The following is a 15,808-nucleotide window of genomic DNA, read 5'->3' as shown; positions in this document are numbered from 1 at the left end:
TATTTTCTCAGCCTTTGTTTAAGCAATTCCTTAGAGGGGCAAAGAATATAAGACCCCCACGTAGAGCTCCTACTCTTGCTTGGGATCTCAATTTTGTGTTTGAGAAACTCACTCTACAACCTTTTGAGCCTGCAGCATCGGCAGAGTTGAAATATTTATCTTGGAAGACTGCTTTTTTGTTGGCCATTACCTCTGTGAGAAGGGTTTCTGAATTACAGACCCTTATGGCAGTTGAGCCTTTCTTAATTTTCCACAAGGATAGGGTGTCTTTGCGTACTAACCCTTCTTTTATGCCTAAAGTGGTTTCTAGTGTGGCTTTAAACCAAACTATTCATTTGCCTACTTTTTATGCAAACCCCCAAAATAAAGGGGAAAAGATTTTGCACACTTTGGATATTCACAGACAGTTGCGATATTATTTGAGCAGAACTAAAGGGTTCAGGCAGTCTCAGCAGTTGTTTGTTTCTTTTGCTTTGGGTTCTCAGGGCAAACCTGTTTCAAAACAAACTATTTCTAAGTGGATTGGTTTTGTATTGCTTTCTGTTATTCCTATCATGGTAAGGAGATTCCAGCTGGGATTAGGCCTCATTCCACTAGGGCTACTGCCACTTCTACAGCTTTTTAAGGGGTGGCTACTAAAGATATTTTGGAAGCAGCTACTTGGAGTTCAGTGCATACTTTCTCTAAGCATTACCACCTTCCACTTTACTCTAAATCTAGGGCTGGATTTGCAACTGCAATTTTACAAGGCAAGTTGGCAGCTCCTAATGCTTTATAGTTTTGCCATCCTCCCTTACCTCTGCTTTGGGATTCTACCCATATGTAAGGACTGCAGCAATGTGAGATGAAGAACATAGTACAGTTTTGTACCTACCATAAATGTAGATGTTCAAGATCCACATTGCTGCAGTCCAATTTACCCTCCCTCCTTCCCCTCTGTTGTTGAAGGTGGTGGTGTGGTTGGTGTTGTACATATTGTAAATATGGTTAGTGCACGGGTGGTTGGTTGGGTTTTGCTGGTTTTTGGCTTTGGCCTGTCTTGTTAGGGCCTTCTGACATCTGGGGCAAGAAAAGACTGAGGAAATGACGTCGGTCATGCACTTTTGTACCCTGACGTCCTGATGTCAGTTTTAAGCGCCTTGACCGACGTCAGCCTAATACTTTGGTATTCGGGCCGACCGAGGACAGCGGACTACCCATATGTAAGGACTGCAGCAATGTGGATCTTCGAACATCTACATTTATGGTTGGTACAAAACTGTACTTTTCTTCTCTGCATGTATTGTTCCCACAGTTCCCATTTTTTTCTATGTAGTTTGCTGCAGCCTTTTTCTAAAGATCCCAATTCCAGTTGTTTTATCTCAGTTAGTATATTCACTTCTAGTAAAGTTGGGCTAGACTTTGTATTCATTTTCTAGTAGTTGCTTTTTAGACTCCGCAAGGCTTTACTATGTCTAGGTAATTCCGATTCTGTATCATAGCTAAAAAAAATAAATCTCCCCAGTCAATCCAGTCCAGTCACCCAGCATCTCTGACAGAGCGGTTTGCAAGGGAATACCTAAAGACTGCCAGCTCATTACACTTCCAGAAAATATGCTCCCAGCCACCTCTTTCTTGCCCATCACACCTCCCAACATTTGCTACCCATCCGAGGAAAAATTCTTTGGAGTCTCCTTGGGGTATAAAAATACCTGTGTAAACACCTGCAGGCAAAGATACTAAATCTTCTAGACTTTGTTGCATGTTTGGGAGATGTACTTTTGCTTTGGTACACAGTATGTGCCAATAAAAGGATAAAGGTTATCCAGTTGACTTCCACACTGTGTAATATTTATTGCCTTTATGCTAATAGCTGTTGACATTTATGGTTGGCTAACTGAAGGGTATTCCATCTAAGATAGCAGCTTGAGGAATATGTTTTCTTTACATCTGTATCACAGACTTTTAATCCTCTGTGTATACTTTCTGCAAGCAGTGTAGTCTAGATCTCTTCTGCAGGTAAGGTGACTCTTGGGGAAAAAGCAATGTCTGTCATTCTTTTCACAAAGCCCACCTCCTGCTCTTTTTAGGATGTTTCTGATATTTCAGCAGTATCAGAAAGGTGTCTCCCCCCCACTACTTCAGTAAATCCACTGAAATAAAAGATAACTGATATGAAACCTTAGTATACCAGTTGATCTTTGAGATTCCTCATTGCAGTGGTGCATTATTCTTATTGTCTTTAACCATTTCATATGTCCACAACATCATTACATTTTGCTGTGTTTACTTGAAGATGAAAAGGTAGGCCCATAACTAAGGGCTGTTGGACTGTGCATGCCTATTATCTGTGCGCAAGAACACCATTTACAAATGAAGGGACCATGTCCTTGCAAGTGTGGTGATTCATAAGGTAAGCAGCTGGATACTAGATGGAATCATCCAAGTGCCCCACCCTGTTTACATGACCATTTTAAAGACCATATGATGTGATAATTACTGGCATATCTGTTTGCTCATTGTTTTTCTTTAAAATCTTGGAATAACCATGTTTTAGTGTGATGTAAGAAAATGCAGATTCCTTAACATGTTTACAGGTACTACTTAACTAGGAAGCGACTTCCTGAGAAGTTGTGGACTGGGATAAAAGATTCAGAAAAGCCAGTCATTAAAAAGTAAGAATTTTAACAAGTTATATATTGAAAAGGTATCAATGATTGTGGTGTTTTTGAAGGATATTAGATAGTACTGAAATGCATGAGTCGATAAATGTGTCCTGAGTGATTCCTTAACAGGAGATGGAGCATTTCTTTCTACTAAAGTCTTTGGAGCGAGGAGCTAGGAAAAGCCCCAAAATATGTATATAGGCAATAGTTTAACCCCCAAAATATGTATATAGGCAATAGGCTAATGAGAAGTGTTATCAGTAGATATGTAATTACACAGGATGTGTATCACAGTGTAGATGAGTTTACAGTGTTTCTGCTGCAGTCCTAAAACATTTCATTTTCTAGTTTTATGTTTTGTAAGTGTTGTGCTGATTGGAGAAGACATTTGAGGGAGTGTTGCATGTTCAACAGTTACAGAAGCCTTCTTCCTTATGAGCACTGCAATAATTTTGAAATATCATTCTGTTACTTCAAAGAAAAGTCCATATAGAAAGTTGTTGTGTCTTTTGGCTTTTCCCAGTTAGGGGTCGCCACAGCAGAACTCCGGTCTGCTAATGATTGGCAGTAGATTTTTACATGCCGAGTTGCCGGCCCTGACGCACAACCTTCAACGAAGGTACGCACATTCACGCATGTCTCCACACAGAAGATGCTCTAGCTGAGAATCAAACAGGACAACGTCTTACTGTGAGGCGACAACACTACCGCAGCACCACCACCGCAGTATAAAAGTCCATAAAGAATACTGAAGCTACATCCAATAATTTATTGTACTTTTCCTTTTTCAGTGAGGTCTGATATGTGAAGTGTATAAAAGGGTAACTGTGTGTTTAGTACTGTGGAAATGTGCTACACTTATATCCTAAAGCTACACACTAGTACACTACTCTGCAGATCCGTGGTACAAATGTCATGCTCTTTGAAGGTTGCTGAGTTAGGACTTTTTGTATCTTACTTTCCCCACTTGGGCATATAGCTTTAAAGACAGGAAAAGCATCTGTTTAAATTTGTTGTAAAACTCAAGGAAATTCTGTGTAGAGATTTTTACACAGGGACTGACTGTTAATTCAAGGAGATTACAGTTAAGGAAATACAGAGGCTACAAGAGTTACTGCTGTAACATACCCTTACAGACAGAGCTCAACCATACTCTCCCTGTGTGGGCTCTTAAAAAATTTTCGACTAAAAAGCTGGAAATAGTAAAGGATAGCTTATCTTTAGCCAGAAGCAGTTGGTTTCTACTTTAGACAGTGGTGTTTTCCTGACCATCTTTGTCTTTTTAATGTTATTTTCAGTTTATCTGGTAAGCGTTTACTGTTTGCATATTTACTTGGAAAAGAAATGTTTACTCTTTAAATAAATTAAAACACTGAATGCTTGCAACTGATAAAATGATTTATGCATTTTACATGAGCCTATAACTTTATGGCATCTATGCTCTGAGAAGGGTGACTGCTTAGAGCTGATTGCTATCATTTGAATATTAAAAGGATGGCTTATTTTAAGGGCAAGCAGTGAGTATATTCTAGTTTTGTTAGGTTTTGACAAATTGGCGACAACGTAACTTAAAGCTTGTGAATGACTGAGTTGGTGCTGTAAAGTCACTATTTACCCCACATTTTGTAACGTGTGGGTATGTATGAGTGCGCAGAGTAATTCTCATCAGGTTGTAACTAGTATTGGTAAGGTTGCACTGAGCAGAGCTAATAAAAAATATGCTGCCAGTATATGTTAGTCATTATAAACTGCAGTACATTGAGGGTGTTGAGAAAAGTACTGTTGACTAACATCATGAAGTTATTATTGATTCAGTTTTTGATCTTTAATCATACTGTGACTCAGGAGTGGGGTCCTTTCTTGTCACAGTATTAGAAATTACAACCATTTGGAGAAATTAAAAAAAAATACACTGGGCTGGGTCTCAGGTGGGTGAAATCCTTGGGAGGCAGATTATAATTCTGATCAGTAGTTGTGCAGAGTTGAGCTGCCCAAACAAAGTAAGTGTGGCTTTTAAGACAAATGTTAGACAGCATGAGAACCACATGCATTGCTTTGGCCTTTCTTAACATATGTATTTTAAATCATTACATTTTTAATGGCAACATGACTAATATATTATCAGAAAAGAATACAAAGTGTAATAACCATTTCTGTTTTATTTTATGTAGTGTACATAAGTTTTCTTATTAATGATTTTATTCACTCCAACATTACCTAAATTGCTGATATTCTGCTTTCCTGTAAACCTAACTCCACCTCCTGAACATTATTCTGCATGTATTCCCACAGATTCCATTTATTTTTATGAAATGTGTTCCTCTCCTTTTTTTTTTTTTAAACACACATCCAGCTCTTTTATCTCATTTACAGTAGTTAGTAAATTCTTTATGATGTGTATAGATTTGGATTTCCATTTTCTGGTAATTGCTTTTCTGCTTTTTTGTTTGCCGTTCTGTGTTTAGGTAATTCGGAACCTGTATACCAGCTCAAGGCTATTGCCTTAGAGCCATTTGTTTTTTCAAGGTTTCCATCAAAATACTTTGTCAAGAATTTTTAAACTATGCCAGTTTAACCCCCCCCCCCCCATAAAAAAAAGTCCCCAGTTACCTCTGTATTCCCTATTACACTTCTAGCATTTGTTGTCTTTCTGAAGAAAAATAATCTGAAGTTTGTTTGGAGTATACTAAATACCTATGCAAACACTCCCGTACAAAAGTATTAAACTTCTGGACGTTGCATAATTGGCACTTAACAGATTTCTTCCTGTTGTTCCTTTGGGGAAAAGAAAGAAAGAATTGAAAGGCTATTTACAGTCTTTTCTTAACTCTGATTTATTCTTATAGTTATCATATGGTATTTTTATGCCCTGCTTAGTATCCATTTTCTCACAGTAGCTATTATTCTAGACTTGGCTATAAACTGTACCAAAGCTGATCTTTCACACAGTCCTTTCCCTATCTCTTTGTTTACCTATACTTTATCTTTCCCTGAAAGGGAAAGCAGTCTCATCCCACTCTTTCCCTCTAGATACATCTTGTTGTGTCTTCGCTAAGTAAAGGTATTGCTGAACTAGTTTGTGATTGAGTACATAATTTACCTACACACCTTTGTTTTATTTTCGTTTTATATCCCCAAAGAAATTAAAATTGTCAAAAATCTTGCACAGTATGTGAATGTCCTTTTCTGCCTTTATCAAGGTAAAATAATATCTGCAAATAAAGTCAACTTTTTCTTGATAGCATACCAGTTACATCCTTGAATTTGTGAATCCCTTATTTTCTTTACTAGTTGCTCTACATTTAAAACCAATAAAAAAAAGAGGAAACAAATACATGGGTCTGCTTGGTTCCTCTGTTCAACCAAAGCTTGTCAGAAAGGAATCCTTCCATGTTAATTATTGCTTCCGACCCTTCATATATAGCCTTTTATTAACCTTTTTATTCTATTAGGAAATGCAAATGCTTCCATTGCCCTACTCAAAATCCCAGCTGACTCTATCAGATGGTTTATCTGCATCTAGCCACCTAGGTATATTTTGCATAATTTATTAATAATACATGTGTATTTTTTTTTTTGCATTTAATAAATTCTTTATATATGTTGAATAGGAGGTAATGTTTTTGGAATCATTGTGTGTAGAAGTCCATGTGTTTTAAAGATTGTTGAATGAATATATATATATATATATATATATATATATATGTGTGTGTGTGTGTATGTATATGTATATGTATATATATATGTATATATATATATATATATATATATATATATATATGTGTGTGTGTGTGTGTGTGTGTGTGTGTGTGTGTGTGTATGTATGTATATATATATATATATATATATATATATATATATATATATATATATATGTGTGTATATGTATATACACACACACATTGCTGTGGTCTGTCATTACTGATGATGTGCTTGTGGATCAGCTCACCCATCCTGTAAACAAGTGGATTAATAGTACAGCTAATGTTCTCCAAGTTCCTGCTGTGCTCTCAGGACTGCATGTTCAGATGTTAAACATTATGAATGTCATTTTCAAAGATAAAATCTAACTGTTATGTGACTGACTAGGAACAGGTCATTGTTGGTGGTGTCAGTACTTAGCTGCCATTTCTTCTTTACAAGTGCGATACTTTTTTAGCGCACCACTTTTACTTTCCTTAACTGTAGAAACTGCAGTTTGTAAGTTTATTTTTTTAAATAAACTGGTCCCTGTGCAACAACACCTTTTGAATTCTGAAATAATAGGTCCATCTTTAAATAGAAATAAATCGGCAATTAAGATCAAATCTTCCTCCAAAACTGTGGGAATCACTCCTCCCCCCACATAAAGGAACTACAGTCCACTATCCTCACCTTCAGAGCTGAATTTAAAGACAATTCTGTGACACAAAATCAAACCGTATTTGCCACAAACTAGGTCACATCCCTTATGGGCCTTTATCTGTTGCATTTACTAACTACTAATACCTTTTAGCTCTACCATTCCCAACGTCGTCTTCACTGCCTCTCATTATCCCACAGCATTTCCACCTTGATGCAAAGTAGAAATGTAATCATGTAAAATGCGCATTTCTCACATAATTGATGATGTATCTTTTGCTACATTACCGTTTTGTTATATCTTGGTACTTTCTTTTTTGTTTTTATATTTATAGCTAGAATTTATAGTCTGTTCAGCTTCTTTTTTTGTGAATTATTTCACCTGGCTAGTACCTGCAAATAGTCAGTTGTGATCATTGTATTACCTAGGTAAACAAATGCAAAATAAAGTAAAACATTAAATGCTTGGAGGCACACCCATGCAGCATTGCTGTCTAACAGCACTTAGTTTTTTGGCTTGCTTCCTGGTTGGGATTTGCATATCCTCTCTGTGTTCATGCAGGCATCTGCTAAAATCTCCATTTTCCTCAAACATCCTAAAGACATGCAAATAGTCTTCTATACTTGCCATAGGGGTGGTGTGTGTGTCTGTGTGTCTGTCCTGTGATTGATTTTAACCGTTTCTGGGATCAGTCATTTGCCTTATGTCCTTTTGCTTGCCAGGCTAGCCTGTTGCTCCCTAGTGACCATAAATACCATAGATTAGGTACTGTAAATCAAATTAATCTGTTGATATTAAGTGTATATAGGCTAGATGTCGTGGTTTGATGAAGTAGAGAAGCAGTGGGTTAGCATTGCTACCTCACAGTCTTTGGTTCTCTGTATTGATTTCAAAGTGAAAAGTCTTTTATGTGGAATTTGCATGTCCTCTGTTAACGTCATGGTTTTCGCTGCGACTTCTGCTTCCTCCCATATGCCAAAGATGTTGTGTATGTGAACTGGTGATTCTGAAAAGATCTCCTGGTTTGCATACGAGTCTATTGAGTTACTGTGAAGTGGTATCCCTGATTATCTGTAGTTTTGCACATTGAGTCTTGAGTGAGTTCCATCCAGGATGGTTTTCCACCTTTTGTTGCAGTAGGCACCAGCTCCCCGCACCCTTGAATTATAGATAGTGAAAGTGGATGGATGGATAGATGAGAGGGGCAGATATTAATAATGGTGATCTTGATTGTGACATAGTTTCTCTTTCACTTGTAAGGAATATGTTGCATGCAATTGCATTTTTTATTTTGGGATATTAAGGCAGGGTAAAGCTGTGGGGAATGTGCAAGGTCAGCCTAGCCTCGAAACATTTGATAGCACTACTTGCCCCACTCTTCAAGTCACACATTTCCTCTCTAACCATATACAAGCTTTAACTGTTTGACACAGTTATAACTATTTAGGTCAGCGATGGTGAACCAATGACACGCGTGTCAAAGGTGACACGCCTTGACATTTTGGGTGACACACCAGTGTTCACCAACACCCAAGTTACCAAAGAAACTAAATGAACAAAAATACAAGAACTATGTGACCCTGCACTTACTTATTAAAACTCGGCAACAAAAAAGGTAATTAGTTGACGTTAAATCAAATGCAATGCCGCGGTGGTACGGCAGTAGCGTTATTACCTCACAGCAAGAGGTTCTCCCGTTCGATTCTCAGCTTGGCTTGGGGAGTGCCTTCTGTGTGGAGTCTGCATGTCCTCCCCGCAATTGGGTAGCGTTCGAAAGACATGCATGTGTAAATGGGCGTGCCATTTGTTGAAGGTTGGGCGTCGAGCTGGCACCTTGGCGTTTCGTAAAAATCTACTGCCAATCATTGGTGGACCGGAGTTCCGCTGTGGCGACCCCTTACCAGGAAAAGCCAAAAGACAAACAACAAATCAAATCGAATACAACGTTCCATATTTTTTTCAGTTCAATTCAAAATTATTAAAAGTAGGATAATTTTTTTGGTGCACTATTTTAAACTCAATTATTAGTGCACATTATGTTTTCTCTAATGTAAGTCCCTGATTTTTCTTTTACTTTTTAATACATAGCATCACACATGATCAGATGGTGTTTTTTTAAATAAATGAATATGTAAAGAATTTTCTCTTTTGTCAGGGGGTGACACGCCAGCAGAGTCAAGATAGGTATTTTCCAGTCTGGTTTAGGTGATACTCTAGGAAGAAGATTTTGAATTTAGCTCTTCGTTTTTGAATTGGAAGATTGATGCTCAGTGAATGTAATCTGTTATCTCAAATGATCATGTAAAGCACTTCTATATTATACAAAGTACTTCACTAGCTTAAAACCCCCTTGAGTACCCACTTCCCTGTAGGTCCTTTCTGACTCAGTTACACAGCAAACTTTTTCATTTCTTGTAGCATGTCAAAGGGTCAGTTGCTAGCGTCCTCTCCTGCTCAGCTGGTGAATCTGGGAATATTGAGGCAATGTTACAATTGCCTCATGTACACAGACAGCCCTCTCCTCCTCCCACAAAACACAAATACTTGCGAGAGATGCAACTATATAGCCAAACTGGAGGCTGAGCTCTCTCAACTCAGGACTGGCAAAACCAGACAGGAGGAGAAGGTAACCACACACACCATAAACCCAGTCTCACATAGAACTATCACAACTACAAATCAAACACACAAAGACATACTCTGAGGCACTGATCAAAAATCTACCAAAACAGCAGAGACCTCCAAAGCAGACACCCAAACAACTGCCACCTCATGACATAACACAAGCAACACATAGATCACAAAGTCAGTGTGCAAATCAGTCACAGCCCTTAAGGCCAAACACAATGCCAGACACACTTGTCATAGGTGACTCCATAGTCAGACACACTGACGTCCCACTCACCAGACTGAACAAGGAGAGGGTCACAGTAAGCTGCCTGTCGGGCGCTAGAATCCGCCACATAACACAAGCACTCTGGTCACTCCACAGCAAGTACAAGTATGACTCAGTCATTGTCCATGCCGGTGTGAATGACCTGAGGCACCTCCCTGGACTACATGAAAAGAGACATAAAGGAGCTCTCAGATTATGTAGCCCAGACTGGTATGACCCTGACCCTGAGCAGTATCCTACCTTCACCAAGAATGATGCCACAATACAGAGACAAAATGATCAGTTTTAATAATTGGCTTAATTTCTGGTGTCATTCTAAGGGGATCCAATGTCTGTCTGCCTGGAATGACATGCTTGACAAGCCACGCTGCTTCAAGGCGGCTTGCACCTGTCACCCCTGGGTTTCCAGGTATTGGCAAAGGCTCTTGCCACCCCCATAGTGCCTTTTTTAGACAAGGCTCAAATTCTAAACCCACCGCCCTAGAAAACAATAATGGAAAAAAACTAAGGGTAATGCTGCTCGGTGCCAGAAGTCTAAATCTCAAGATGCACGCCCTCGAAGCCCTCCTCAGTATGGAGAACATTGATGTCTGTGCTGTGACAAACTTGGTTCAAGGCTCCTGAGAGTACCCCGGCACTATCAGGTTTTACCTCATATCGTGCGTTCCGGCCCCAAAACCCAGACCGTACCACAAAAGGAGGGGGTGTATCCATATTCATCAAGGATACCCACACCTCCAGGCTGGTGGCAACTCACGAAGCATCAGAGACCATTCAGGTGCAATTAACCATAGGCAAAACTGTTCTACAGTTTGTAGCATGTTACAGGCCACCCTCTCAAACTCAGGAACCCCACACAGCCTTCCTGAAGACACTGGAGAGTATAAATGTCTCTCCAAACACCATCATATTGGGTGACTTCAACTACCCAAACATAGACTGGGAACATTACTCAAACCCCAATACCCTAGCCCAAAGGTTCTTGGAGTTCATAAACTCAAATGCTATGGAACAACTTGTCAACATTCCCACAAGAGGTGAAAATATACTAGACCTGATCATCACAAACATGGGGACAAAATGCTCCACACCGGAAGCATATCCCTCATTGGTGAGATCAGACCATAAACTAATCTCACTGGAGATCCACATCCCACCCCCACCCCCAACAAAAAAGACCACAGTGAAGAACTTTTCAAAAGCCAACTTCACACTTCTTAAGACTGGTGTGGTATCCTTCAAGGCCCCTGAGCCATTGGAAACCACAACCCACGCTGCTGAATCCCTTACAAATGCTTTCTACAAGCACCTCCAGGATTGCATGGATCAAGCAATCCCAAATAAAATCAAGACCCTTTCCACCAAAGGCAAGCGCCCGATCTGGTGGACCCCAGCCATAAACAAACTTTACAACAAGAGGAGAAAGCTACTACAAGATGGAGCAAAATCCCTAAAAGGGAAGACATCTCTGATCAATACTAGTAAAAAACTACGATCACTCTTAAAATTATCCAAGGCCAACTTTGAGAGAACAATCGCCAAGGACTCAAAATACAATCATAAGGCCTTCTTTAGCTATGTTAGAAATCTGGGTGGAAACTCCCAGATATGCTCAGAATTAGTCCAAAATGATACAAAAATCACTGAACCCACAGACATTGCAAACATACTGGCAGACAGGTTGTGAAAATTTCTCCCCTCCCTCCCTCCCAAAAGGAGAAATATCTATCCCAGCAGAGTGTAGCCACCCAATCATCTCAAATGCCCAGGTGAGAGCTGCTCTCTAAAGCTAAAAACACAGCATCAATGGGACCGGATGGTGTCCCCGGCTGTGTGCTACACAAACTCAATGAGGAACTAAACCCACACATAAGGCTGCTGTTTAATCTTAGCCTTACCACAGGATACGTACCCAAAGAGTGGCGTACGGCAACTGTGGTCCCACTCCACAAAGGCGGTGCTTCTACGGACCCTGGTAATTACCACCCCATAAGCTTAACAAGCCTGGTCTGCAAAGCTATGGAGAGGATCATAATGGAACTCCTAAATAAAGACATAGGGACCTACAGACATTGGATCCTACCCAATTAGCTTTGTCAAGGGCAGATCATGCCTCTTGAACTTGGTCGACTTTTTGAAACAGTCACCAAAGCCATTGATGAGGGTAAGGCAGTTCACACAGCCTACCTTGACCTTGCAAAAGCTTTGACACAATACCCCACTCGGGTATCATAGAAAAGCTCACCAGCTTAAATGTAAACCCATATGTCACAAGATGGGTTGCAAACTGGCTCAAGGACAGAACCCACAGGGTTAGAGTTGCTGGTGCCATGTCAGACTCCAAGCCGGTCACAAGCGGTGTCCCACAGGGCTCAGTCCTGGGTCCCCTCTTGTTCGGCATCTACTTTTCAGAAGTGCAGGCAAACATAGGAGGATTGTGGCTGAAAGTTTGCAGATGACTGCAAACTGGGTGCCATAGTTGAAAATCCGTCAGACACAGATATCCTTCAGAGAGGTCTCATAGAAACGGATAACTGGTGCCAGAGCCATGGCCTTAAGCTAAACGCCAAAAAATGTATAGTCATACCCTTTGGTAAAAACAAGGTAACCCCAAGTTACCACATAGGTGGCAATCCATTAAGCACAGAAGAGGTTATCTGGGACCTGGGGACCCAAGTTGACAGTAACCTTTCTTTTGACACTCACATTGCCAAAGTGGTTAGGAGGACCTTCTACATTGCCCACCTGATTATGAAGGGATTCACATCCACATCAAGGGAGGTCATTGTTCCCCTGTACTCTTCACTTATCAGACCAATGATCGAGTACAATGCCCCATTCGGAATGTATCTTACCCGACACCTGCAGCAATTGAAAAGACCCAAAAGTTCCTCACCAAAAGGATAAAGGGGCTCAAATATGCCATATGCTGCCCGACTGAAGAAACTCCAGCTCTATTCAGTCGCATACCGTCTGCTCAGAGGTGACCTGTGCCTGACATACAAGGCCATGTCCAACCCGGAATTAATGGACATGCTCCACCTCAAAAAATCCAAATCCACCAGAGCCACAAGAGCAAGAGACTTGAACCTCAACACGGATATAAATAGGACGTGCTGGAGGGACAGATTAATCACCCAGAGACTCCCTATGCTGTGGAACAGAATCCCGGTCCATGTGAGACAGAGCACCTCGCTGGCTCTGTTCAAGAGGAATCTTGACCAGTGGATGGGAGATCGTAGGTTTACCCCGGGGATCATCTCTGTATCGCTGCTGGACAGAGGCACGGCAAACTAATGGGTATAGTATTCTTCAACCTAAGGGGTGGTGAAAGCCACACAACTCTGGCTAGGCTTATAAATGCCCTAGGGCAGATAGCCTAGTATGAACCTATAAACCTATCAGAAATTGTCTGTTACTGAAAGGTTAGGGTGACGTTTAAGTTCTGTGACTTAACCTACTAATTGTGCAATAAAATCTCGCTTGAGAGTGGGTTTAGCTAGTCTATGATGCAGTCTGTGTGCTTATTTATGCATGCGTGCATGACTGCTAGACAAATATATGCCATTGTAACACTGTGTATTATCCCCGGGCTGAGGCTGAAATTAGTCAGAACTGATCAGCACTATACCCAGGTAAACAAAGTCAAAGTTTTCAGGAAGTGTTTGAGGATCTCCATTGCCACACCCCCTTGTTTTTTTCATAACTGTTTCTCTTCTGTTGTCTGGTGCTGTACCTGGCTCTAGATAATTGTCACTAAAGACACATGAGTAAACACCAAGATTTCCTCTGCCTTTTTAAAGCTTCGTAAAAAGAGGTGTATACAGGTGACCTTACAAAATCTAGTGAGCAATGGCTAGCATAAGATTTGTATTCATTGCAGCAGGCGCCTTTTCTTGTTGAGAGAAAAGGTCTCTGATTATCCCTTGGAATTAATTGTATTCAGAGTTCTGTAGCACTACTGTTGTATGTATGTCCTGTCATTTGTATTCCTCCATACTGTTACCCTACCCACTGCCATGGTTCTTACTACTTGGTTCTAGCCACTAACTGTAGGGACTAAATAAATTTACTGTTCAGCTTAAAATAAAGTTTGAGTGCAACATTTCATTCATTCCAAGCAAATCAGAGTCTTCATAGGTAGAGTTGTCACCTATCTGGATTTTTCCCAGATTATCTAGAAATTGGAACAGATATCTGGTACACAGTACAAACTTCTGTGTTCTGCTTAACAGCATAAACAGAATACAGGAGTTTGTTAAAAAGCTTCATCTGACAGACTTTTTTTTTTCAAAGAAAATCATAAGAATTTGTCACTATATAGATGTGGAAGTAGGTGGAGTGGGTAGAGATAGGAGGGAGAGCAGGTGGGTCTATGTTCAGATATCAAATGGGCTGAGCATGAACAGTAAGCGTTGAAAGTTCACTCACAGAACTTTCATCAACAGGGTAAGGAACTACTTGTCCATCACTTCTCCATCTCACACACGGAAGTGTTTCAAATCCACTAAGGTGAGGGCTTTGCCCCACCACACCCCCCTTATTATATATACCAACTCAGAGACTCCACTACAGTGGAGAAAAGGATTCGAAACACTTCCGTGTGTGAGATGGGGAAGTGTTGGACAAGTAGTAACTTATCCTGTCGATTAAGTGAAAGTTCACTGAGTGAACTTTCGATGCTTATTATTTGATGTTCAGCCATTCAATAGCCCATTCGATGGCCGACTATAGACCTGGGCAGGTTTATGAGTGGTATAAAGGGTGTGGCTTAACTCCGATTTTTGCAGTGGTAAAAAGTGACAATCCTCTATGTAGGTACTGCTGCTTTGTTACTAAGCAAGACAAACATCCCATTTGCTTTTCTATCTTTTTTTTTAGTTCTGTTTAGAACAGTCAGTGGGGAATGTTTTGTTTAATTTTGTACATACTGGCTGTTATGTTTTCTAGTCAAATTATTTTTATTCCTCTGAGCTTTTATAGTCAGTAAATGTAGAGGTTGAAGTATTTATAGATTTTATTTTTTAATTACATGACATATTATTTTAAGACATTTGACACTTTCACGCTGTTGATTCATAGTACTGCATTCATCTTATTTTGTTAAGAGTGTGTAGCCTTATATTGTAATTCATTTTTGTCACAGCAGGAACTGCTTATGCTGCTGTATGCATTTTATAGTCATAATGTATGATGTTTCTGTGACAGCTATATATTTTGCATTTATCAAAATTTTACACTGTTATTTTTTTCAAGATCTGAGCATTCTATTACTAACTTACTAAAAAAGAACATAAAAAAGCTTTCTTTTAGGGCTGTATTTAGAAAGTGACAAAAATACATTGAAACCCATTTAAATGCTGGCATTCTAACCTTTTGTTTCTTGTAATGTTGAATAGTATTCACAATCTCTTCCTTCAATTTGCTTCTAGTACCACATTGTGGTTTCAGAATGCCATAGCCTTTTGTAAGTTTCTAAACTTTTGCCAAGGCTGAAAAGTTAATTAAGATGATATTGTTAATATAAATGACTGTTGCTTTTGTACTTTTAGGCCAGCAAATAAATCCAGTTTGTTTCCAATGAAGTGGACAAAAGAAGAGAAAGATCTTTTTGAACAAGGGCTGGTAAGAATCTCTTGTCCTATTACGTCAAGTTGAATTTGAAGATAACTGTGGAAGTAGTAGATCTAAAGGCTATCCCTGCATTTGATTAGGTCTTGGATTTCAGATCTTGCTGCTTAGTTCCATAGGGGATTAGACACTCTCATCCCATCCTGGACCTCTCTGACTTCATTAAGCATATCTGGAATATCAGGTTCTAATGTTGCTTCCCTAGAGATTTTGATCCTGCTTCAGCAGGTCAACTAGATAGACATGGATGTCTTGAACAGGTATGCCATTGATTAGTCTTGGATCAGTTTTACT

The 15,808-nt window shown here is 39.7% G+C and overlaps 1 protein-coding gene across 1 annotated transcript in view; it reads left to right on the top strand.

Moving 5' to 3' along the window:
• The window catches only part of LOC122814191 (histone H2A deubiquitinase MYSM1-like), a gene marked incomplete in the record, with an annotated part of 897,734 nt that overhangs the window by 74,758 nt on the left and 807,168 nt on the right, over positions 1 to 15,808 (top strand). Inside the window, 2 exon segments of the mRNA XM_044086797.1 lie at positions 2,577 to 2,654; positions 15,436 to 15,508. Of these exon segments, the coding sequence (XP_043942732.1) occupies positions 2,577 to 2,654; positions 15,436 to 15,508 (151 nt within the window).

Source organism: Protopterus annectens, chromosome 10.part0, assembly GCF_019279795.1.
Source record: "Protopterus annectens isolate FY-2018-M chromosome 10.part0, PAN1.0, whole genome shotgun sequence".
Taxonomy (NCBI): domain Eukaryota; kingdom Metazoa; phylum Chordata; order Ceratodontiformes; family Protopteridae; genus Protopterus; species Protopterus annectens.
The sequence above is the reverse complement of the archived record's forward strand: the minus strand, read 5'-3'. Positions and strand labels throughout refer to the sequence as shown.